The sequence below is a fragment of the Oncorhynchus mykiss genome, chromosome 7, assembly GCF_057628025.1.
Source record: "Oncorhynchus mykiss isolate SJ-2025 chromosome 7, ASM5762802v1, whole genome shotgun sequence".
NCBI lineage: Eukaryota > Metazoa > Chordata > Actinopteri > Salmoniformes > Salmonidae > Oncorhynchus > Oncorhynchus mykiss.
In genome coordinates, this window is record NC_143028.1 from 35,772,456 (window position 1) to 35,799,480 (window position 27,025).

Here is a 27,025-nt window from a genome sequence, read left to right on the forward strand (position 1 = left end):
ATTATTTTTGACCGTGGAAAGGGAGGGGACCTCACTGATTCCAACTGCTGCACCTCGTCCCTAACCAATAGAGATTAAGCGCCACCACTGCCTTTCCTGATCGGTGGGAGGATCCTATGTTTGTCTGTCCTGTTTCTTAGCACCCTCTATGTAGGCTAATTTACCGAATACTGCAGCAAGGGTGTCACGATCCAGAGAGAAGGAAGGCAAATCGGGAGTAAAATCTGAACAGCGGCCAGAAGAGAGGTAATTTCTTTCGTTTAAATATCATGTTAAATTGTTATAGTTAGCGGGGTGGACTAGGATTGTCCGTTTGGAAATAATTGATTAGGCCACTTTGCTTCGGCCCGGGAAAGTAGGTGGTGGCTTGTGGCGATAGTTAGTCATTCGACAAGTTAGCCTATGTTTCTTATTCTTATAGATTTAGGTTTAATCTATTCCTGGGTATTCCAGAACTACTCATTATTGTACCACGGCCCTTTTAACGTTTCACTGATTTCGACGTAATTGTTGATACACTGTTGCTTCTTATGCTGCGTTTGTAACCAAGTGGGAGGTGGGAATTTACCAGTTGTGAAATCATAAATACCAGTTGGATGCATTCACTGGTATTTATCATTGAGAATGGCTGATTGGCTAACAAGCTTCTAAAACATAAACAAAAAATACATATATCGTGTTTGTAAACAAATTAGTGTTCAAATAACAGATTTGTTTTTTTTTACGTTGCATTTAACTGCCTTAAAGGCTGTTATCTAGGTCATATCCTTTGTAATTGAATTCAAGAGGTCAACGTGCGGGAGAAGTGGGAGTTCAATATGAGTTTGCCACTAGTAATTACGAGTTGGAGGGGCGTTCGAGTGTTTTTTTTCCCCCAGGCATATGTGGTAAATTCATACTTCTCACTTGGTTACGAATGCAGCATATGCCTAGGCTACTGACGGAACTCAAAAGCAGCAACCTCGCTAATCAGTCTTTTGAGAACAAGTCCTATTTTTTTCATATTACACTGATGTTCATTTGAAAGGTTTCAATAAAAACATTTTTTTGAAAAGCGGTTAATTTAAAACACGCAGGCCTTGTCGAGTTTATTTGTTGTAGATTATTTCAATTCCTATCTCTGGGCGGTGAGTTGTTTGCCATTTCTGAACGAAAGGGCGTTTGAGTTTATCTCAGCCGGGAAGAAATTATTAGAGGCATTTCCACAGCCTAATAAAATTAGCAGAAAAGTATTACACAACCCAATGTTCTGTTTAATTGCGTGCTATTGTTTGTTCTGAAATCCGTAGTTTTTGATGATTTAATTTTGTGACGTCGGCCCTCCAATCTGCCCACACTAGTTGCTGCTCAACTCAATCGTAAACCGTGGAGTTGAGTTGGCTAATGCCACGTTCACAGGCTAGTCGGAACTTGGAGATTAGTTGATTAGTTGAATGTGGCAGGTGTATAACTACAACCAGTTAGCAAGTCGAATATTTCTGATTTTTCTAGTTCCGACAAGTACGTGAACGCGGCATTAGTCATGGCTAAGGGCTAACGCCCTGTACAAATCGTGACGTATGTACACCATTTATTTAACTAGGCAAGTCAGTTAAGAACAAATTGATATTTACAATGAAGAGCTACACCGACCAAATCAGGACGACACTGGGCCTATTGTGTGCTGGCCTATGGGATTGTGATACAGCCTGGATTCGAACCAGGGTGTCTGTAGTGACACCTCTAGCACTAAGATGCAGTACCTTAGACCGCTGCACCACCATATGTTATCTTGGTGCTTTCAAGACAAGTGGGAAGTGTGTGTGTGTTTGGGGGGGGGGGTGTGTGTGTGTGTTTGTCTGTAAGTTCTAGCTCAAGAAAAAGGCCAGAGTCCCCAATTTTGGAATTCTGAGTTTGATGACCATTCAAAATGTATTTTCCCAGTTGGAGATCGTCGTCGTCGTCCCCCCCCAGAGTTCCCAGTTCTCTTGAACACACTGTAGTCAGAGGTCGGAGACTTCCCATTTAAGAGTTCTGAGCTCCCAGTTTCCCCACTACTGAACAGACAAGTGTATTGTTTGTAACACAAGATGGAGGAGAGCATGTCTCTCGCCAGAGATCACATTTATTTTGGGAGATTGGAAAATATGACCTCTTCATTCAAGACAGGATAAATCTATTATTTCAGGTGATAACATGTTTTGGTTAGTTCATTTCTCTAAATTTATAGCAAGTGAAGCTACCTTTCGCTGCAAAGCTAGGCTAGGTTGAAGACACTGTAGCTAGCGTCCTCCACCTAATAATTATCAAACAAGGTCATTACCATCATAATATTCTTAAACGGGAGTCAGTCATATAATATAATTTGCTTAGCAGCCAATATGTATTATTTAACATTGCTATTAAAATAATACTTACTCACTTATCGGAATGGGTAATTGTTTACAAGTTGCTAGCTATCCCATAAAGCCACTGCCGAAAACCACATATTTTCATTTTCTGTGGTTGGTAACTTCCCGGTCTTTGACGGACTCTGGCTGGACTGAAGATGAAAAAAAAAATCTAATAATAATCTAGGCATGTGAAGTCCGTCTCGCAACGGAGCCTTCAACCGCAAGGGGGCGTTGCGATACAACTCCGTTGTGGACGTCCCCATTGAAATGCTTGACGTTCGGTGCAATTTTAAGAATGCTTATGAATAATTTGAACCAGGTTTAAGGCTGGGACTGTTCTGTGATTTGGAAAGGAATGTAGGCTGTATGCCTATGCCCTCTTCCTGAAGAGTAGAGCTGTAATAGAAGGCTTGCAGAGCCGACCTGTTGGTCCTGTTTGGGCTGCTTTGCCTGAGTTGTTGAGTGAAAGTGACAACTGCAGTAGCAGAGATGTGGCATGGCTGGCTGTTTTTAACTATGCGTGTGGGACCGTGTTGCGTCTAGATTATGGAGGGTGTTGCCGGTTTATAATTAAGGCATATTTTGGCGTATGTTAGCTGCCTGTCAAACTGCAAAAGGGATACTGAAACTAAAGTTGATGGTTAAGTTTATGTAATAATTCTGAGTGGTTAAGTGTTTGGGATAGTGAAAAAAAGTGGGCCTAGCGCTGGGATTGAACCTGCTGCTCTAGCTCATTGCAAGCCTACTAGATGATAAAATATGCTTGTTGCCCCTAGTGGAAGGTAGGAAATTGCCATGGAAATAAAATGATATCCCATGCCATAATTTCAACATTTTTTTTTAAATATGTCTAAAATATGCCTTAATCAAGTTTAGCCTGGGTCTCCTATTTTGAGAGATCAGCCTGCTGCATTTCCACATGTGGGATGGCCAATGGCATACCTTTCAGGGTCGCCATGTCCTGGACATCTATCAACCAGCACACTTTCTATTGGAGGTCGACCGATTAATCGGAATGGCCGATTTCAAGTTTTCATAACAATCGGTAATCTGCATTATTGGACACCGATCACGGCCGATTACATTGCACTCCACCAGGAGACTGCGTCAGTGCAGCAAGGAGCCAAGGTAAGGTGCTAGCTAGCATTAAATGTATCTTAGGAAAAAAATCCATCTTAACATAACTAGTTAACTACACATGATTGATGATGTTACTAGTTTATCTAGCTTGTCCTGCGTTGCATATAATCGATGTGGTGCCTGTTAATTTATCATTGAATCAATCATAGCCTACTTCGCCAAACACTTATTTAACAAGCGCATTTGTGAAAAAAGCACTGTTGCACCAATGTGTACCTAAACATCAACGCCTTTCTTAAAATAAATACACAAGTATATATTTTTAAACCTACATATTTAGATAATAATGCCTGCTAACATGAATTATTTTAACTAGGGAAATTGTGTCACTTCTCTTGCGTTCTGTGCAACAGAGTCAGGGTATATGCAGCAGTTTGGGCCGCCTGGCTCGTTGCGAACTGTGTGAAGACCAACTTCGCCAAACGGGGGATGACTTGAAAAAAGCACAATCGTTGCACGAATGTACCTAACCATAAACATCAATGCCTTTCTTAAAATCAATACACAGAGGTATAGTTTTTTTTTTTAAACCTGCATATTTGGTTAAAAGAAATCCGGGTTAGCAGGCAATATTAAACTAGGGAAATTGTCACTTCTCTTGCGTTAATTGCACGCAGAGTCAGGGTATATGCAACAGTTTGGGCCGCCTGGCTCGTTGCGAACTAATTTGCCAGAATTTTACATAACATTAAAGGTTGTGCAATGTAACAGGAATATTTAGACTTATGGATGCCACCCGTTAGATAAAATACGGAACGGTTCCGTATTTCACTGAAACAATAAATGTTTTGTTTTCGAAATGGTAGTTTCCAGATTTGACCATATTAATGACATATGGCTCGTATTTCTGTGTTATGTTATAATTAAGTCTATGATTTTATATTTGATAGAGCAGTCTGACTGAGCAGTGGTAGGCAGCAGCAGGCTCGTAAGCATTCATTCAAACAGCACTTTTGTGCGTTTGCCAGCAGCTCTTCCCCGTGCTTCAAGAATTGAGCTGTTTTATAACTTCAAGCCGATCAACTCCCGAGATTAGGCTGGTGTAACAGATGTGAAATGGCTAGCTAGTTAGCGGGGTGCGCGCTAATAGCGTTTCAATCGGTGACATAACTCGCTCTGAGACCTTGAAGTAGTTGTTCCCCTTGCTCTGCAAGGGCCGTGGCTTTTTGGGAGCGATGGGTAACGATGCTTCGAGGGTGGCTGTTGTTGATGCGTTCCTGTTTCAAGCCCAGGTAGGGGCGAGGAGAGGTACGGAAGCTATACTGTTACACTGGCAATACTAAAGTGCCTATAAGAACATCCAATAGTCAAAGGTAAATTAAATACAAATGGTATAGAGCGAAATAGTCCTATAATTCCTATAATAACTACAACCTAAAACTTCTTACCTGGGAATATTGAAGACTCATGTTAAAAGACACCACCAGCTTTCATATGTTCTCATGTTCTGAGCAAGGAACTTAAACGTTAGCTTTTTTTACATGGAGCATATTGCACTTTTACTTTCTTCTCCAACACTTTGTTTTTGCATTATTTTAAACCAAATTGAACATGTTTCATTATTTATTTGAGGCTAAATGGATTTTTATTGATATATTAAGTTAAAATAAGTGTTCATTCAGTATTGTTGAGTTTATTATTATAAATAAAAACATTTTTTAAATCGTCCGATTAATCAGTATTGGCTTTTTTTGGCACTCCAATTATCGGTATCGGCGTTGAAAAATCCTAATTGGTCGACCCCTACTTTCTATCTTGTCAGTCTCACTGTCCCTGAGCCTAATGCTAAAGCATTTAATAGTAAATCAGCATCAGGATAAAATCTGTCCGTCATTGCTCTTCTAAACATTGATTCTTGAATGGAAAGGAAATTACAAGGCTAGGAATTTGCTTTTACACAAGTTTGTAATTCTAGAAGTGGTTGTTCGATTCCTACATCAACGGTTCCCCGTAAGCGAAATAGGCTTACACTGTATTGAAATGGAGGTGAAAGAACCAGTATGTGTATAAAATGTACGCCCCAAAAGTATGGGAGACATTGTAAAAGACCCATTCACCGACTGAGAATGAAACAATGTATCATTTCCAGTCCACATATTATGCTAATTTCACACACAGTGCCAGGATTCCTCTCTAACCACGAGGACTATCATTACACTGAGAAATAACTTAGGTGAAACTAAATAGCCTTGTCTATGGCAGCCCTGGGAACTCTATGGCCAGACAGAGGTACTTTAACTATGCTTGATTGAAAATGGAAAACAATGTGTGTTATGAGCCTAGGGCCTAAATCCTAAAATCATTAGGCCTAAAGCTTTTTTGCAAATACATTTCAAGTTACAGTAGCGCTTAGGCCCATAGCAGTCTCTGGTTACTTGTAAGTCGCTCTGGATAAGAGCGTCTGCTAAATGAGTAAAATGTAACATGGTGATTATCCTCTTGAGAGAGCAAAGTCTATTGCCATACAAACTCTAGTGATAGATATGACTGATCCTAGTTACACTGATAACCAGTGGTGTTAGCATGTGTAATGTGACGTGATGGGTAGTTATGGTGGAGCCAACCTGAGTCATTGTGTGCTCTCGCGCTCAAAACAGCAGCCACAGTTACTGCCAACCTGTGAACTTTAGCCCATTTCTCAGATATGCTCTGTAAAAGTGACCCAAGGGTTGGACTTTAACATTAAGAAGGCAACAGTGGTAGATCTGGTTTTACTTGCCCAGTATTTGCAAGTGAAGAAATAACGCCGGCCACTGTACAAATATTTACAAAATAACAAACAGCGTTGATCAGACAAACCGAATGAAGTAAAAAAATATATATAAGTAGCGCTCTATCAAAGCGTGCCGACATGTTACCTGTCTATTCGACAAACGACAGCCCCTTCCCGTAATATAACAGCCAATGAGAAACAGCCATATTAGATGTTCAATTAGCAATGCATGAATTTCAAGCTACAGACGATAAACATGCATTCATCATTACAAGCGCACGTCAATAAAGGTGCTACACATGCTTTTAAGCATGCATACCACCAGGGATATAAATATGTATGCCAACCCGGGATAAGCTACTACCGCATTACCCGTACCATTCATTAACTGCGCTCTGGAACGCGTCTGCCGGTGAAACTTCCAGCCAGAGGACTCTACAATAAACGAGGAATGCATGGTAACCATAGACATTTCTGATGACCGACCTTCACGTTTAACTGTTACATGTTATCCCAATGTACTACAGTAGTAATGTTTGATCATCAATGGCATGAAAAGAAAGACTGGCTATATTGACTGGAAACTCACAACAAAAACCTTTGGCGCCAAACTGTCTGCTTCCACACTCTTAATACATGTTTGTTTTCTCTTTTACGTCAACTATCAGCATATCGGGACCACAGTAATACAAACAATAAATGTGCTTCTCATCATGAACCATTTTGTCATCTCTGGTCATTTATAATAGGCTTAGGTGACAGAGGACATGGGACAATCGTCTTGAGCGCAGAGGTTAAATAAATGTTGTTTTGCCGTCACCTCAACTTTAATGCTTGTCCCACCCACACAAAAACCATGCAGTGAGTGTACCTCATGTGGTCTATGCTGTCTTTAAAAAAATATATATATATATTTCACCTTTATTTAACCAGGTAGGCCAATTTGAGAACAAGTTCTCATTTACAATTGCAACCTGGCCAAGATAAAGCAAAGCAGTGCGACACAAAAACACATAGGATAAACAAACGTACAGTCAATAACGCAATAGAAAGTCTATATACAGTGTGTGCAAATGAAGTAAGGCAATAAATAGGCCGTAGTGGCGAAGTAATTACAATTTAGCAATTGACACTGGCGTGATAGATGTGCAGATGAGGATGTGCAAGTAGAAATACTGGTGTGCAAAAGAACAGAAAAAACAAATATGGGGCTGTGTACAGCTGCAGCGATCGGTAAGATGCTTGAAGTTAGTGAGGGAGATAAGTCTCCAACCTCAGTGAATTTTTATTTTTTTTGCAATTTGTTCGTCATTTGCTGCAGAGAGCTGTAAGGAAAGGCAGCCAAAGGAGGTGTTTGCTTTGGGGATGACCAGTGAGATATACCTGCTGGAGCGCATGCTACAGGTGGATGTTGCTATGGTGACCAGTGAGCTAAGGCCGAGCTTTACCTAGCAAAGACTTATAGATGACCCTGAGCCAGTGGGTTTGGCGACGAATATGTAGCGAGGACCAGCCAACGAGAGCATACAGGTCGCAATGGTGGGTAGTATATGGGGCTTTGGTGACAAAACGGATGGCACTGTGATAGACTGCATCCAATTTGCTGAGTAGAGTGTTGGAGGCTATTTTGTAAATGACATCGCCGATGTCAAGGATCGGCAGGATAGTCAGTTTTACGAGGGTATGTTGGGCAGCATGAGCGAAGGAGGCTTTGTTGCTGAATAGGAAGCCAATTCTAGGTTTCATTTTGGATTGGAGATGCTTAATATGAGTCTGGAAGGAGAGTTTACAGTCTTGCTGGCAGTGGAGAATGGATTGTGTACATTTTGGTACAAACCCTTTAAAATGTCAATACTGACTGATGTAGTCAAACATGTTAATCTTTCCAGTAACATTTTAATTTCTATGACTTCCAGACAGGATACAAAACACAGTTCTCTAGAACTGTGAGGGTTTTATTTGTGTTCCTTAACTTGCTGGTGAGTTCCTAATCAGGAAATGACCTTTTGATCATGTCAGCTGACTTAAAATGTTGCACTTGTAGGCCACAATAAGAAACCTCTCACACTGTAGCTTGTTGAGAGATCTGAAACAATGCTGTTTGGATTATGGCTTGTGTTTTCACTTATACCACTCCTGAAGTCTGTTTGGTCATCACATTACAAAAAAGTGGATATATTTTCCTGTAAGAAGCTTTCCCCGGGTGCGTGTGACCCCGTACTGCCGGTCTCCTGATGTGTTGTGTGGTTTATTGTTCCTACAATAGACTGAGAATCTGCCCCACCCGACCGTGCCTGGGTCACTTTTCTCAGTACTCACTACTCGCACTGCTCTGGTTGCAAAACTTCTACTGGCTGACTGGTTTTGGCCTCTGGAAACTTTCGAAAAGTGAAATGTTAACTTGAAGTGGGAGGGTTGTTCTACTAGTATTGGATTCACTCCCGCAAACACAGTTGCGTCATTCTCCTCTTGTAATATATACTGTATGTGTCACACTAGACTAGTGCTCCCTGAACAGGTCTATAGGCCTTGATATCCTGGTGGATGTTGGTTTATGCGTGGTTTAGTTTCACCTGAACTTAAATATGACCCTGTTTCCTTCTCTGGTCATGCATGATGTGTATTACCAAATATTAGGTTAGATGTAGGCAGTAGCTGGGGTAAAATCACTGGGGAAGCTAGACCAGGGGAGGGAAAAGCCATATTACAACCTACTTGTTGTGATAATTGCGTTGTTTACTTTATAACCTGTTAGTTCATATGCCTTGCCACCATGATACATAGGCCTAAGGCCAAGACAATAGTAAGACAGTGGCAGAATACATTCAACCACACCTTGTTTCAGCACAAAACCGGAGAGCGACCTCTGTTCGGTGAAGTTCACAAAGCATATTGCATGTAACAAACAGTTACGTGACCTACAGCATGGTCAAGCAAATGAATGTTTCCAACATTTTTGTACTACTAAACCATTGATTTAGAACGACAGAGTTACCGCAAGTAGCAAAGAACAGGAGCTGCCTCCACTATTCCAACACCATTTCAACATCATCAAATCACCTATGCTTAGCCTAATACTGTGACAACTAAAATATACCAAAAACTATTTAGTCCAATCAACGTAAGCTAAATATGTGTCTGTCCATGCTTCTGGTGTGTTTGTGTGTGTGGGTGCACATTTATGCAACTAGAAAAACATGTTGACTCACCCTACTAGAGAAACGCCAATGCCATCCTCTTTCATGTTGCCGAAATGGTCTATGACTGTCATACCATACACACTTTTATTTTGTTGTCCTACGCTGCCTGGCTAATAAGCTTGTTTGCTAGCCCAGCTTCCTTTTTTGGTGGGCAACATTAGCTAGGTAACATTAGCCTTCTACATATTTAACTTCCATTCTCTCAAGCCAGGGGCCCAATGTATAAATATATGGTTTGATCAGAATCCACCTTATAATCATTGGCCAGTACAGATAATTGAGTAAAACCACAAGTCCAAATCTCTTTCTCCATCCATTTAGGAAAGGGACCATTTTAGCTAGCTATCCACCGGACGACAACAACCAGATGCAACAATTCAAGTTGTTTCTGTCAATTACTTATTGCGGTTGATGGAATGTGATTGGTGCGAAGCCAAATCCAAACTGGCTTCCTTTTACAAATATTTTTTTGGGGTGCACCAGGACCATCCATAGTTGAGCTCACTCAATTTATCTCAGTGCTGATTGGCTATTATTTAATACTTTTATTTATGAAGGTAGGCCAAATGTTTGCTAGCTTCCCTTGCATTCAATGCTACAGGCGGCAACAATATCATACTCTTTTTGACCAGACATTATCAGATGGCTATATCAGATGGCCTACACATACAGAAGGGTGCTGTTTCGCTCACTAGGATGCTTTTTCTGGTGAGATACATTCAGCCTCTTGCAAATTGAAGGAAGGAAAAAAAATATGTATCTTTTTTTTTCATTTTCTAGAGGCTGAATCTATCTCATCAGAAAAAGTGTGAGTGAAACAGTCAAAAGTTTGGACACCTACTCTTTCAAGGGTTTTCCGTTATTTGTACTATTTTCAACATTGTAGAATAATAGTGAAGATGTCCCATATGGAACCATGTAGTAACCAAAGAAGTGGTAAATAAATCAAAATATTTTATATTTGAGATTCTTTAAAGTAGCCACCCTTTGCCTTGACAGCTTTCCACACTCTTGGATTCTCTCAACCAGCATGATGAGGTAGTCACCTGGAATGCATTTCAATTTACAGGTGTGCCTTGTGTTATTTTGTGGCATTTCTTTCCTCATTGTGTTTGAGCCAATCAGTTGTGTTGTAACAAGGTAGGGGTGGTATACAGAAGATAACCCTTTTTGGTAAAAGACCAAGTCCATATTATGGCAAGAACTACTCAAATAAGCAAAGAGAAACGACAGTCCATCATTACTTTAAGACATGAAGGTCAGTCAATTCTGAAAATTTCAAGAACTTTGAAAGTTGCTTCAAGTGCAGTCGCAAAAAGCGTCAAGTGCTATGATGAAACTGGCTCTCATGAGACCGCCACAGGAATGGAAGACCCAGAGTTACCTCTGCTGCAGAGGATACATTCATTAGTTACCAGCCTCGGAAATTGCAACCCAAATAAATGCTTCAGAGTTCAAGTAACAGACACATCTCAACATCAACTGTTCAGGGGAGACTGCGTGAATCAGGCTTTCATGGTCTAATTGCTGTAAAGAAACCATTAAAGGACACCAATAATAAGAGACTTGTTAATGGTGTCATAATGCTGAGCTAACAAATGCTCAGCATATGTGGGAACTCCTTCAAACCTGTTGGAAAAGCATATTTTGATTTTAACTTTTTTTTCTGGGTACTACATGATTCCATATGTGTTGTCTCATACTTGTGATGTCTTCACTGTTCTACAATGTAGAACATAGTCTTTAAAAAATAAAGAAACCCTTGAATGAGTAGGTGTGTCCAAACTTGGCTGGTACTGTATCTTTTTAGTCTGTCTTTTTGGGGCGGGGGAAACCTGGCATCCATGAATACGTATGTATACAAAACATTAAGAACACCTTCCTAATATTCAGTTTTGTACACTGTGTAGATGCATAAATTCAAGCAGTCCTTCAGTGCTGAATGATATATATATATATATATACCTGGAAAAGTAGCTTGTTTTGTACCTCAACAGCCTCTTTCTTGTTTTGAGAAAGTGTCTTTTACCAACATTGACATTTTAACTGAGAATAACAAACAGCTCCCGGTGTTATGGCCTCTGTCAATATGGTATTAACGAAGGTCTACATATCCCTCCATATTTACATGTACACCTGGATATGTCTCAATGGTATGTTAGTTGAATTAAAACATGGCTGCTGTCCCAGCGAATACAAATATATTTCTGTATCATTGTTTTAAATATATATATATATTTTCAAGGTTACACATTAGGGCTGGGAATTGCCAGGGGCCTCACGATATGATATTTAGGTGCTGATACGATATGCATTTCAATTCTCACATTTCGATATGTATCTCACGTTTCTATATGTATTGCGAATCGGTACTGCGACCTTTGATGTGCCAAACATATTTCTCAGTGTTTAATTGTTTTATATCTCAACAATTCTACTCAGATACAGTTCATATAAGGAAATCATTCAATTGAAATAAATTCATTAGGCTCTAATCTACTGGGAAGCCAGGCCCAGCCAATCCGTATTAGTTTCTTCCCCCCCCCCCACAAAACAGATTTATTGCAAACCAGTCTCAGATGATCCTGCAGGTGGAGGTCCTGGGCTGGCGTGGTTATACGTGGTCTGCGGTTGTGAGGCCGGTTGGACATACGGACAAATTCTCTAAAACAATGTTGGTGATGGCTTATGGTAGAGAAATGAACATTACATTCTCTGGCAACACCTCTGTTGGACATTCCTGCTGTCATCATACCAATTGCACACTCCCTCAACTTGAGACATCTGTGACATTGTGTTGTGTGACAACTGCACATTTTTAGTGGCCTTTTATTGTCCCAGCACAGGGTTCTGTTTAACCAGTTTCTTGATATGACACACCTCAGTCAGGTGGATGGACTATCTTGGAGAAGGAGAAATGCTCACTAACAGGGATGTAAACACATTTGTGCAGACCATTTGAGAGAAATTTGCTTTTTGTGCTCATGGAACACTTCTGGGGTCTTATTTCAGTTTATTTAACATGGTGCCAACATGTTGCGTTTTAGGTGTAGTCTATAGTTAGTAGTGACCCGTCATATGACTAATTCTCTGGATGTCTAGTGCAGTGATTTCAGGGAGGAACTGTAACTTCCTCAACTGAGAGAATATTTTGGCGTACTTTACTCCATTTTGCCTCCGGAGAGGAGGATCAAGCTCATTTCTTTTTTTAGCAAATGAGTTTGTGGGTCATTACCCCTAGTGGGAAGTGGGATGAGTAAGACCGGATTGATGGCTTATCCTTTTCACATTCTGCAGATGGTTCTGTTGTATTAAATTGGTGGCTGTCCCAGTAACTTGTTGGGTAATTGTCTGAATTTGATGACGGAATAGAAAAGGGAGAGTACAGTGGCTCGTCTATCTTCTACTGTGTTACTGATCCAGTGCATTGTGTTTAACACTAATTGTCAGCAACATCATAAGCCTGCCATTTAAAAAGGTGTGTGTAATGGATGTTGTCTACATGGAAATATAAGAATTATAACCTTTTTCAATTCAAGATGTTCCTTAATGGTTGTTAGTGATTCTTGGACACTAAGGGCCCATGTATGCAGTCACTGTCTTTATCATTTAGTGGTGTGCAAAGAGAGGAGGGTTTTGTGTGTGTTTAGTCTTTGGCAGCACTCTCCTCGACTCCATGGAGGCCTGTACAAATAGGGCAGCAGCCAAGGGCCCCTCCCCACCACAGTACCCCAGCACAGGAAGTGGATTGTTTTGTTTCACAGGGTGAGCTTCGGGAGCCTGGCTTGGTGCTCTTGTCTCCTCTCCCACTTGCTTGGCCTCAGTCTCAGGCCCATCCAGTGTTTTGGTCCTTCTCCTGTCCAGCCCGGTTTGCTATCTGACTTGGGAGTTAATCTGTGGTTCACAGAGCTGTCAGTGTGGGGTGGGAAACCTCCATACCTTAATACAAGTCAGTCATTTGATAGATTATATATTGTGCCACCCCCCCCCCCCCCCCCCCCCCCCATTATCTAGACAGATTTATTGCTTGTCTGAATCTTATCTCTACTCAGCGGCATCTGGTGTCGTGTGAATTAGACTTAGTTTCCTGACAGCCAAGCAGGAGAGAACACAGGAGGAGAATATAATTGTTTTGCTAGAAGGCATGATGAATAGAATATGATGTATGTATGTCCAATACTTTCTCTGCTTTCGGTAAAGCAGAGTAGGAGGCAGCCAAATGACTATGCATAGCTGTTCTGCTTTCCTCTCAGGCGCCTCGTTTATCAAGGACGTTTATCCCACACAGCACTGGGATCTGGTCAGCGGCAGGGCATCACTCTCTCGCTCTCTTTGTCTGAGTTATTCTGAAACTGACTGGTGTTTCACACAACCAGCATTTTAAGTACCTTACTGTGATTTCTTTTACATTTATTTTTGACCATTTTTTTTATTTAAAAACAAAGACAAAACAGCATCTTAGCAAAGAGCATTTCTCAAGCAAGAATTTTGCTAGGACTGTCTAGGAGTTGGGGAGGGGAAAACTGAACACTAGCTGTTATTGGCAGAGAGGTTTGGAACTCTTTTCTTATTGGTCTATTAACTATGCCTAATTTACTGGGTCACCAGGCAGGCTAAAACTCCATCCCAACAAAACATGCAGATTTCAGCCGGTGTTTTCAAACAGCTTTTTTGGAACTAAAAGGGCATTCTCATAAGTTTCACGGTATTAGTCCAACCTCATAGTGTGAAAATATATATATAAAACACACACAGGAAAATCACATTATAAATAAAAAATAACACACATTTCAAAAGTGACTCTATACCCTACTGATGAAATGTAGGTACCCAGGGCAATTTAAGAGGGACAGGGACAGAGAAGAAACAATATATTGTTTGTAATAGTTTAAGGAAACAGCTGGAGTAGCACTTATAGTTTCCCGGATGCCTTTCCGCGTGCTGCCTGCCTTTCCACTGACGGACCATAGTAGGAAACAAGTAGGTCGGAGTCAGTGAATGGGCTGATGGAACACAACATTCCTCCCTGTCCCAGCTTGCCTCATCCCTCTCTCTCGTCCCCCCCACTTGGAGATCAAACAGCCTCCTTTTAGAAATGGGATTTCATGGTGTCCGTTGTCCGAATACTTGTAATAAAAAATAAAAAAAATACTTTGTTTCAGGGGTAGAACAGAACTAAGCCTAGCTACATCTTGCTTCCTTATCACACTCTTATTCCCTGACAGGTTTCCCGGCTCGATTCTCTCGCTGAGTATATTGACTTTTTATACAACCCAACAGGTTATTAGGGTTGTCGACGTTTTGTGAAAATCCAGTGACGTGAATGTAAAGTGTTCCCTGCTTTTTTTTCTCCACAGTAATGGCAGCCATTAGGAAGAAGCTGGTGATCGTAGGGGATGGAGCCTGTGGAAAGACTTGTCTTCTCATCGTCTTCAGTAAAGACCAGTTCCCCGAGGTCTACGTGCCCACAGTGTTCGAGAACTACATCGCTGACATCGAGGTTGATGGCAAACAGGTGTGTAGACTACCATCCAGGAAATACATTTTCAAAAAAATACAGAAATGATCCATACTTAAATGTAAAGTCTTCATACACATGAACCATACAGCCAACCCACACAGTAAACCTATATCATAAGGCTTTGGTTAACAAACGGTCTTGTTATGGAGTGTAGTGGGAGTGACGCAGGGCTCTTAGTTATGGGGCGTAGCCTAGCTGTGTTCTGGAGGCCAGGGCCCCTCCACAGCAGATGGGATGTTATGTCAATGGTCTTTGTTCTCCTGTGCTGACCAGCACAGGATCACAGCCTGGCAAAACAGGAAATGACTACTCCTGGGCTTCCTGCACCGACTGGGAACATGGTTGTCCACTGGCAATTCCCCACCCCCTGTAGACTGCCCCTCAGCCCGATAAACGGCTCTCATTTCCTGCTCTGGGGGAGCAACAGGCAGGTGGGGGAGGGGTTGATGTACTGTTATCTTCTGTACAGGAAATACACAAAGTCAGGGATCCAAGTGTGGTTGTTGTGGATCGTGCCACCTCCCAGCCCCCCATTCAGCTTAGCTCTCCCAGGGGGCTGCGCCCCCAGAATTACCCCCACTTTAATTTGGTGTGGATAAGATCGGTGTTCTCAGTATATAGTCGCCACAGTCAACATTTAAATCTTATTTTCCTTCAGGGAGAATGGTAATCTCCTTCTCTCACCTTCAGTGGGCGGGGCCGGGCCCAGTTCTAAATATAGCCCTTTAAAAAATAAATATATTTCAAAACCTTGTGCTGTGCAGTCAGTCAGTGTGTCCAGAGGGGATATGGCTCCTAACCCCATTGCTCATGCCAGGAGTATGTAGCCTCCCTCTCCCACCCGGCCTACAAACCTCTGCTATAGCTGCTATTTTGGGATGGTTGAATGTGTGTGTACTGTAGTCATACAAAGTTGTGTTACTAACCTTTTGACTAGATGTATGAAGGACAGGCTCCTCCTCTCAAAGACATTGGACTTTTTCTTTCTTTTTTTTTCTTTCTTTCCAAATAGTGCATAAATCATGTATAGAGTAAAAGAGCAAGTTGTGGCAGAATATTATGATTCAGTTGTAGAATCCAGCAGACTGTAATGTAGTTGCTCTGGTTTACTCCCCAGAGGAACAGAATGTATCTGGTTAGATTCTCCTTAATCACCTGATTTCCCTAATGGAATTAATCAGTGGTGTGATGGGATAAAGCCACCATGCCTCCTCTCTGCATCCCTGTGAAAACCTGTCCGTAGACTGAGACAAACGGCCAGTCGTTAGCTGCTGCACTGCTTTCTCTCTCTCCCCAAGACCAGAGCTATGACGAAGCCACTCCTAATAGTGGTGTTCGTCATCATGGTTATCACTGCTAGTTTCACGGCCGCCAAAAGACGTTAACCTGCTACGACTTCACACCTCGAGTGTGTCATATGCAAATCGTACTCCAAATTCCTGCCGCATCACTTGAGAGATTTCTCAGAGATACAGTATTTCTGCATCCCAAATGACACACTATTCCCACTACTTTTGGCCAGGACGCAGTGTGAACTATACAGGGAACAGGATGCCATTTGGGAGGAACAGTGAAACTGAAACACTGCTCTGAATCATATTAGTCATTATTAGCGGTTTCTAAGGCATGACTGTTTCCAGTTTTGATGGTGTTTTACATTTCCCTATGAGAACATGGTGAAAACAAAATTACAGCTACAGTATCTTGTAATGATTTCCACAGTAAAAGATGTGCCAGCACTTTGCTCCACTGCTGTTAGCCCGACACTGCCCAGCCCAGTCATGGCGCTCCTATCACCGTTATTTAGTGACCATGGATGGTTAAGTGCGTTTTTATTTTGCTTTGTTTCTTTTTGCTCATCTGAACATGCATCTCTCGCAGAATCTATTAATCAACATCATATCAAAAATAGGACTCTCGGGTTTCTGAGAGAGATTTGCTTCAGAAAGATTGAGCCTTTTTTTTTTTTTTTTTTTTTAAGAGCAGCCATTTTGACTATCTGCGAAGTCCTGACCCTTCCTCTTCTCTTCTTATGTGGCGTGTTTTAGGTGGAGCTGGCGCTGTGGGATACAGCCGGCCAGGAGGACTACGACAGGTTGAGGCCTCTCTCCTACCCCGACACTGATGTCATCCTCATGTGCTTCTCTATCGACAGCCCTGACAGTTTAGGTAAATTACCAGAAGAAAAGCTTATTTCTAGTCCAGGGACACTCTGTTGCTGATTTCTCTGATGTTTTGATTTCCAAATGCACTTGTCTAAGTTGTTTTAATGTCAACTGGAAGTGACTGTGACAGTGTGTGTATCAGTTTTATACAGTGGATTTGGAAAGTATTCAGACCCCTTCACTTTTTCCACATTTTGTTACGTTATAGCCTTATTATAAAATGGATTAAATAGTTTTCCCCCTCATCAATCTTCACACAATACCCCATAATGACAAAGCAAAAATTGGGAGATTAAAAAAAAAAAAAAAAAAAAAAAAACATTTGAATAAGTATTCAGACCCTCTATTCAGTACTTTGTTGAATAACCTTTGGCAGTGATAACAGCCTCAAGTCTTTGTGGGTATGATGCTACAAGCTTGGCACACCTTTATTTGGGGAGTTTCTCCTGTTCTTCTCTGCAGATTCTCTCAAGATCTGTCAGATTGGATGGGGAGCATCGCTGCACAGCTGTTTTCAGGTCTCTCCAGAGATGTTCGATCGGGTTCAAGTCTGGCCTCTGGATGGGCCACTCAAGGACATTCAGAGACTTGTCCCGAAGCCACTCCTGTGTTGTCTTGGCTGTGTGCTTAGGGTCGCTATCCTGTGGAGGGTGAACCTTCACCCCAGTCTGAGTTCCTGAGCGCTCTGGAGCAGGTTTCCACCAAGGATCTCTCTGTACTTCGCTCTGTTCATCTTTCCCTCAATCTTGACTAGTCTCCCAATCCCTGCCACTGAAAAACATCCATACAGCATGATGCTGCCACCACCATGCTTCACCACAGGGATGGTATTTTCTAGGTGATGCACGGTGCCTGGTTTCCTCCAGATTGACGCATGGCATTCAGGCCAAAGAGTTCAATCTTGGTTTTATATAATCGGATAATCTTGTTTCTCATGGTCAAAGTCCTTTGGGTGACTTTTGGCAAACTTCAAACGGGCTGTCATGCCTTTTACTGAGGAGTGGCTTCTGTCAGGCCACTCTACCATAAAGGCCTGATTGGTGGAGTGCTGCAGAGATGGTTGTCCTTCTGGAAGGTTCTCCCATCTCCACAGAGGAGCTCTGTCAGTGACCATTAGGTTCTTGGTCACCTCCCTGATCAATGCCCTTCTCACCCGATTGCTCAGTTCGGCCGGGCGGCCAGCTCTAGGACGAGTCTTGGTGGTTCCAGACTACTTCCATTTAAGAATGATGGAGGCCACTGTGTTCTTGAGGACCTTAAATGTTGCAGACATTTTTGGTACCCTTCCCCAGATCTGTGCCTCGACACAATCCTGTCTCTGAGCTCTACGGACAATTCCTTTGACCTCGTGGCTTGGTTTTTGCTCTGACATGCATTGTCAACTGTGGGAGCTTTATATAGACAGGTGTGTGCGTTTCCAAATCCTGTCCAATCAATTAAATTTACCACAGGTGGACTCCAAGTTGTAGAAACATCTCAAGGATAGTCAATGGAAACAGGATGCTCAATTTCATGTCTCATAGCAAAAGGGTCTGAGTACTTATGTAAATAAGGTATTTCTGTTTTATTTTTAATAAATGTAAAAACATTTCTAAAAACCTGTTTTTGCTTTGTCAGTATTGGGGTATTGTGTGTAGATTTGAGGGAGACAATTAATTTATTCCATTTTAGAATAAGGCTGTAACAAAATGTGGAAAAAGTGAAAGGGTCTGAATACTTTCCGAATGCACCGTATAGGGTGTCAAGTGGGATAAATGATCTGCATGGACCTAATCTGAACTCTGTGTATGAACATGTCTGCTGAGCTCTTTCTCCAGTCATTGTCCCATAAGCAGTAGCGGTTTTAGCATGCACATCTTAGTGGGACAATGAAATATAAAATGTATGCATGCCAGCAAAGCCACTACACAACACACAACTCTACATGAATCACACTAACAGTGACAAACGGTGCCCACAAACTTAGGTTTGCTGTCCCAACATCATACCACCGCTACACCTGGCTATCAGCAGAGCCTTGTCTGGCAGCAAAACAGTTAATTCTGCCTCATTTAATGCCTCTTTTTAAAAATGCAGACAATGAAAGCTCTTAGAATATTCAATGATTACATTTCTCTAATACAGGCTACATGTGCACCACCAAGTCAGAACAGTTGGTGAAATTAAGAGGGGAAAAGGGACCAAATGATTAGTGTGAGGCACATGGGCTACTAACAGCTTACTACACAACATACACTTAGTATTACTTTCTTAGCTATGGTATACATATCTCCCTGGCAAATTACATAATTTAAGCAGCAGCATACAATACATTTTTGGACTCAGCTTGTGCTGTGCTCACTTCCTATTTCCATCTTGCTGTGTAATGGCCGATGATAATATCTCTTCATTATTTATCTTCATATGAAAAGGATTTGCCAGTCGATTTGTTGACTTGATTCATGATGACTGCTAGCTAGGATTTTGAAAGTATGATGTTGACATGATCAGTCCAATCAAAGCTACTGTACATGTGCAATTTGATGTCATTTTATCTGTGGCCAATGGCCCTCACCCTCCTATCCAACAGGTCCCAGACGTGCTCAATGGGATTGAGATCCAGGCTCTTCCCTGGCCATGGCAGAACACTGACATTCCTGTCTTACAGGAAATCACACACAGAACAAGCAGTATGGCTGGTGGCATTGTCATGCTGGAGGGTCATGTCAGGATGAGCCTGCAGGAAGGGTACCACATGAGGGAGAAGGATGTCTTCTCTGTAACGCACAGCGTTATTGCCTACAATGACAACAAGCTCAGTCCGATGATGCTGTGACACACCGGCCCAGACCATGACGAACCATCCACCTCCAAGTCAATCCCGCTCCAGAGTACAGGCCTCGGCGTAACGCTCATTCCTTCGACGATAAACGCAAATCCGACCATCACCCCTGGTGAAATACAACCGCGACTCATCAGAGAAGAGCACTTTCTGCCAGTCCTGTCTGGTCCAGCGACGGTGGGTTTGTGCCCATAGGTGGTGACGTTGTTGCCGGTGATGTCTGGTGAGGACCTGCCTTACAACCGGTCTGCAAGCCCTCAGTCCAGCCTCTCAGCCTATTGCGGACAGTCTGAGCACTGATGGAGGGATTGTGCGTTCCTGGTGTAACTCAGGCAGTTGTTGTTGCCATCCTGTACCTGTCCGGCAGGTGTGTTGTACGGATATACCGATCCTGTGCCGTTGTTACACGTGTTCTGCCACTGCGTGGATGATCAGCTGTCTGTCCTGTCTCCCTGTAACGCTGTCTTAGGCGTCTCACAGTACGGACATTGCAATTTATTGCCCTGGCCACATCTGCAGTCCTCATGCCTCCTTGCAGCATGCCTAAGGCACGTTCACACAGATGAGCAGGGACCCTGGGCATCTTTCTTTTGGTGTTTTTCCAGAGTCAGTAGAAAGGCCTCTTTAGTGTCCTAAGTTGTTATAATTGTGACCTTAATTGCCTACCGTCTGTAAGCTGTTAGTCTTAACTACCGTTCCACAGGTGCATGTTCATTAATTGTTTATGGTTTATTGAACAAGCATGGGGAAACGGTGTTTATACCCTTTACAATGAAGATCTGTGAAGTTATTTGGGTTTTTATTAATTATCTTTGAAAGGCAGGGTCCTGAAAAAGGACGTTTCTTTTTTTTGCTGAGTTTATATATTTACATTGTTTGCAAACTGATGTGTTAAAAATGTTAATGCCGAATTAACATGCAAAACAGGCAAGCCCCCAAATGTCCAAAACATCTTTTGCTAAAAAAAAGGCTCTGCCCTGAATGATGGGTCGCCACTGCCCATAAGTATCTCTGAAATATCTACTTGCTTCTTCCTCTGGTAGAAAACATCCCGGAGAAGTGGACCCCTGAGGTGAAGCACTTCTGCCCCAACGTTCCAATCATCCTGGTGGGCAACAAGAAGGACCTGAGGAACGACGAACACACACGGAGGGAGCTGGCCAAGATGAAGCAGGTACCGTACCATAGTTCCATACTGAGTGTACTGCACAAAACCCTCAAACAGACCCCTAACCCATAGGTAGGAAGTACTGCTATAAATCTGAAAGGGTTGGATAAAGTAGTCGGTCTAATCTTATATCTAGCCAACACTTTTTTAGATGTGGCTGGTGTCCTCAACTAGGCCTCTGGAAGGGATAACATTTTAAGACTACAATTTGTCAAAGGGTATTAGTGTTCCCCTTTAAGTTGAGTCATTGTTTCAGGATATGTGAGGCTAGATAACCAGCCAAACTAAGATGGTGGTTGAGTGACCAATGTCATCACTGATTAGACTGTGGAAAACTTTTCAGGAAAAGGCTGTTTTGACTCGAGTCACTGGCATCCCTTGCTTTCTTTAAAAAAAACACGTAGCTTGACAGGTCTGAAATGACTGGGCCTGATTTTGCTCTGCCTGGCATGGGGGAGGAGCAACAGCTCCTAGAAGTTACAAGTCACTGATTAGCTTGTTTGTTTAGTCTGAAGTGTCTTCCTCTTCTCAATGCGGGTTCTAATCGACGGCAGACAGTACGTTGCATGACGGCATGTTCTCTGTCTGTGTCTCTGTGTAGGCCTACTGTCTGTGTGGTACTAGTCTCCAGGTCCAGTTGGTGATGGGGGGGGGTTACAAAGCCCTCTGACTCTGTCAGCCGTTTCTTTCTCTCAGAGTGCAGGGAACTGTGTAACAAAGAGGGTGTGAGAGAGGATTACGATCCCCACAAGTCATCACTTTTAAGTGTTTTAGCGTGATGTTAAAAGTAACATTGGTGGTGGCTATGTTGTACCCAGGCAGTGGAGTCATGCTATTTCCCAGGGTTGATGTGTTCTGTAGTCAAGCATAAATCTAGATCAGGGGGGGGTGATACAACCTACACACAGTAGGCTACATGCACTGGGATAAATACATTTTACATTGTGTTTTTATAGTCTTGATGGTATAAGTGTCCCATGAATGTTGTTGGTAAATTCACACTGCTTAGGTGTGTGTGTGTGTGTACATACATTCATGGTCACACCAGTTTTAACACCCTGTCTGTTTACCCTGTAGGAGCCAGTGAAGCCAGAGGAAGGCCGGGACATGGCTAACCGTATCAGTGCCTTTGGCTACCTGGAGTGTTCAGCCAAGACAAAGGATGGCGTGAGGGAGGTTTTTGAGATGGCCACCAGGGCGGCGCTGCAGGTGCGCAAGCGCAAGAAGAGGGGTGCCTGCCTGCTGTTGTGAGGAGGAGGAAGACCTCAGTCGTCAACTGACAAAACAACAATATATATATATATATATATATATATATATACGCAGGACTGACCTTTTACCAAATGGCATCTTTGTACTGTATCTCATTTCACGCTAAAGAGGTTGGCGGCCGAAAGTGCTGAACGTAAAATAACAAGGAAAAGGACTGGTCTGTAACACAGGTTAGAAATTAGTGTTTAAACTTCTCAGCTTTGTTTTTGTTTGTTAAGCTTATTCCATGCAATGGGTACACTGTCTTTCGTCTAGTTTTTCCACAGCCGTCTTTTTTTCCCCCCCTGTCGCTTTTGAGAAGATAATAAATGCACATGTATTTGTATGCAAAAATATTTGGCTGTCCTTCCCTGGGCCTGTACAAACAGTCGGTCAACAGAGCTTGTGTTGTCAACATGCACACTGTTGTAATCAGGACTCACCCAAACTCTTGTTCATTTGTAACCCGTCCTGTCCGCTAGCATAGATTCTATGGTAAGAGGGTCTACTTTCCAGGGGAGAGGTTTTGCTCTTTAGAACCAGTGCCTTTTAAAAAAAGTTATTTTTCAAGTCCTTGCATACCACTAAGTAATGCTCCTCCTGACCTGTTGGTCAACTCACTAGCAGGGGAGCGGAGGGCCTCCCCACGTTAATTATACACAGTATGTATTGTAATGCAATCTGAGCTTTGCTGCATGTAACCTAGGCTTTGAGGGCTGTCGACAACTAGCCGCAAGAAACAACTTCAAAGTTAATTTTACTTAGGAGAAAGCATCAGCTAGTCCGTATTGACTGAAATCAGTCCCCACCCCCCGGGGGTGGTCGGAGCACCTCATGGCACTGTAACATGACCCTACAGATATGTGTGCAGAGAAGTCCATCCTCCCCTCAAATAAGGTCTGGATTGAACACCTGTACAGAGATGCTTGAATATCCCACATAAACAGAAGCTAGCATGACTTTAAAGTACCACCACACCAGGACGTGACAAGTTAAAACAGGTGTCGCATGATGATTAGGGGAGCATGGTCTACAGTAGCTACAGTAGGTTTGTATGAGTTGACACAATCCTCTTTTTAGAATGAGAATGCCAATGTATTTGTCACAAGGCTGGAGCTACTGGGGTATGTGGGGGACTGACTGACTGGTGGATCCTGCCTCGAGATCCTGTCAGGGTTGACTGGCCTGCGGATTTCCAGTCTGACTGCATTCTGAGGAGCCACATGAGTGTTTTTCAGTGCCTTCTCTTTCCTGGTAACCTGTGCGACTTTAGCGTTCCCTTCCCCGAGAGCCGAGCAGAGACTGGACCGGTTGCTCAATGCCAACACGCCACAGCCAGTCAACTTTGACACCTCTGTCATGTTACACAAAGTTCAACACTCCCAGCACTCACTCACCCAGCCATAAAGAATGTCAGGGGGAAATGATGCTTGACAAATTAAGAGTGTTTTTTTCAAGGTACACTTTGCCATAGCGTTCCGCAAAACATACCTGGTTGAAACCCCAGTTAGAATTTGATCATCCATAGATGAGATCTCTTCAGCCTGGTGGTTGATTGTAATTTCATTTGAGGAAGGAAACTCCCAGTGTGCTTTGCCTGATTTTTCAGGAACTGGTTTATCAATTCTCAGTTTGTTCTGGCTTGGCGCTATTTGACAAGAAGGCAAGACCTGAATTATTTTTTTTGAGAGAGAGAGAGACTTCTGTTGGCTGCCACACAATTCTCTCTCCCTACCTGTCGCACAGCTAAAATGACGTGCTCTGCACTGTGTTACGTTAACAGTAACGTTTGGAGGGTGTGCTACAGAGTTGGAAATTACTTTTGCATTCGGACATGATTTCTTGTCTTCTGTCTTTTTTTTATTTTTTATATTGCACTGCTGAGAACAATAAAATGCATCGGGGTTGCTGAAGTCACTGGTCAACCTAGGCTGCGTTTTTCTTTCACTGTTTTGTCATTTGACTTGATTTACGTAATGGAACACCACTGGAGCTATAGCATGCCTGAGACTGGCGCTGGAATATACTGTATTCGGGCTCCTCTCGTTCTTTAGCTTTTTAACCACCTATTTCCATTACACTTTTTACTTGTGTCCACCATGGCTCCAACATTACACCACTCTAATATGCTTGATCTCTATTTTCTGTATTGCTTGGACTAGGTTAGACATTTCACTTGCATGGAAGTGGAAATGTCAATTTAAGTTTACTCTTTTGTATCCTATGATGTTGACCATTTGTCTAGCGGGAGCCCGATGAGCCTTTCTCTACTGATTCTTCACAGCGTTCCTATTTCTCCTGGTTTGTGTCTGTCGTTCTTCTGCCTGTGTCCATAAACCGGTCTGTCCAACCAAACAGGGATCAACTTTCCAAATGTCCATCAGCAATGTCACATGACAGGTTTAAAGGGTTGCATGCAACCTGGTGTGTGTGTGATGCTAGCGATAACATGTATTCCACAATGCCAATGAAAAAAATATTAGCTGGTTCGATTGACCGAGCCCTCTGCTGGCCAAGTCGTCCATGTTAACAGAGCTTCTACTGTGGTAGGAAAATGACTTTACGTTCAAGCAGACAGAAACCGGGCGGTGTTCATAAGCGGTGTCCCAGTATCACCCAATATTGTGACTGTTCAGGGGTGAAGCTCCAAGGAAATATGAGTTTGTCCCTTCAGGAGTATGTTTGACTACACAAAATGGAACTTATGACATTTGCCATTTTGTTACCATATTACCTTTTTTGCATAGGTGTATGTTTAAACAGTGTTTCCATGTCGCCAACCCATGAAAAGGACGGCAACTTTTAAGATGTCAGACATTTTACGCCAACCTAAATGCCAAGGAATTCTAGGACATCTAAACAAAGCATTTGCAAGACTATATGTCCAGCATAATGTTACAACCAACCCCCACCCCAAAGCAGAAGGCAAACTACATATCAAGATAAGCATGTAGACTGCTGTTTTGTGTACGCTGCTACTAAACCTAGATCACGCTACTACAAAACCTAATCTTGTCTTCTATTATGTCGGTGTCTGCATGAGTGAAACTATGGTCTCTGCAGCAGTTGCTCCACTATGGGAACAGCTTTTATCTGCTCAGTGTCTAACTCCTCTTTCTGGAAGTATCTAAAAATAACAATCCAGATTTCTATAAGAAAGCTCATTGTAATAATGCTTAAACGGAAAGTGATGTAGTGGATGTTTGATTAAAGTGAACACGAACAATGTTAATAAACTATTTTTGAGACGAGATTATACACTGCCTCACTATTCCAGTTGTTCCATTTTACACACAGATGATGAAAGCTAGGTGAGAATCCAAAATCATTTATTGCCTGTTTTCCAGTTTAGCAGCCACTGCTTCAGTTTAGGGAGTTAGTAGTGCGATATGAACTTACAGTAAGTACATGGTTATAGATTCCTGAGCGACTGAAACATGAATGTTAGACCAAGTGACACTGATCCAATAGTCATCATAGTACTGTATCTAAAATGTAGTACTTCAATTGTCGGCATACTGAAAATACAGTGGCGGTATAAAAATACATTACCACAAGCAGAAAATATATGCATTTTGATTATTAAATACACTCCCATCATATGCTCTGAGGAGATACTGCCTTAAGTAGTAGGTATGTGTAGGTTTCCATTGGTCACTTGTCAGTGGGACATTTCCTATAACAAAACAGCTAACTAGTCAGGCTGAAGATTTCATCCAGTTTCTGCTGAGCAACAATTTCAATCATCCATCGAGACATACCTTTCCAAAATATACACTGCTCAAAAAAATAAAGGGAACACTTAAACAACACAATGTAACTCCGAGTCAAGCACACTTCTGTGAAATCAAACTGTCCACTTAGGAAGCAACACTGATTGACAAATTTCACATGCTGTTGTGCAAATGGAATAGACAACAGGTGGAAATTATAGGCATTTAGCAAGACACCCCCAATAAAGGAGTGATTCTGCAGGTGGGGACCACAGATCACTTCTCAGTTCCTATGCTTCCTGGCTGATGTTTTGGTCACTTTTGAATGCTGGCGGTGCTTCCACTCTAGTGGTAGCATGAGACGGAGTCTACAACCCACCCAAGTGGCTCAGGTAGTGCAGCTCATCCAGGATGGCACATCAATGCGAGATGTGGCAAGAAGGTTTGCTGTGTCTGTCGGCGTAGTGTCCAGCGCATGGAGGCGCTACCAGGAGACAGGCCAGTACATCAGGAGACGTGGAGGAGGCCGTAGAAGGGCAACAACCCAGCAGCAGGACCGCTACCTCCGCCTTTATGCAAGGAGGAGCACTGCCAGAGCCCTGCAAAATGACCTCCAGCAGGCCACAAATGTGCATATGTCTGCTCAAACGGTCAGAAACAGACTCCATGAGGGTGGTATGAGGGCCCGACGTCCACAGGTGGGAGTCGTGCTTACAGCCCAACACTGTGCAGGATGTTTGGCATTTGCCAGAGAACACCCAAGTTTGGCAAATTCGCCACTGGCGCCCTGTGCTCTTCACAGATGAAAGCAGGTTCACACTGAGCACATGTGACAGACGTGACAGTCTGGAGACGCCGTGGAGAACGTTCTGCTGCCTGCAACATCCTCCAGCATGACCGGTTTGGCAGTGGGTCAGTCATGGTGTGGGGTGGCATTTCATTGGGGGGCCGCACAGCCCTC

At 42.6% G+C, this 27,025-nt stretch overlaps 1 protein-coding gene across 1 annotated transcript; it reads left to right on the forward strand.

The window, feature by feature from the left end:
• Positions 1-25,609, forward strand: rhoca (ras homolog family member Ca). Its single transcript, XM_021609267.3, has 5 exons — positions 1-246; positions 14,783-14,940; positions 16,995-17,115; positions 20,976-21,106; positions 22,178-25,609. The coding sequence occupies exons 2-5, from the start codon at positions 14,785-14,787 to the stop codon at positions 22,349-22,351; spliced, it is 582 nt and encodes a 193-aa protein (XP_021464942.1). The 5' UTR covers positions 1-246; positions 14,783-14,784; the 3' UTR covers positions 22,352-25,609.
• Positions 25,610-27,025: the final 1,416 nt, after the last annotated feature.

Bases quoted from the DNA above. Each gene is read 5' to 3' on its own strand.
- rhoca (XM_021609267.3), top strand. From the start codon at position 14,785: ATGGCAGCCATTAGGAAGAAGCTGGTGATCGTAGGGGATGGAGCCTGT. The intron at 14,941-16,994 runs GTGTGTAGACTA...GGCGTGTTTTAG, and splicing joins TCGAGGTTGATGGCAAACAG to GTGGAGCTGGCGCTGTGGGA. The intron at 21,107-22,177 runs GTACCGTACCAT...TTTACCCTGTAG, and splicing joins AGCTGGCCAAGATGAAGCAG to GAGCCAGTGAAGCCAGAGGA.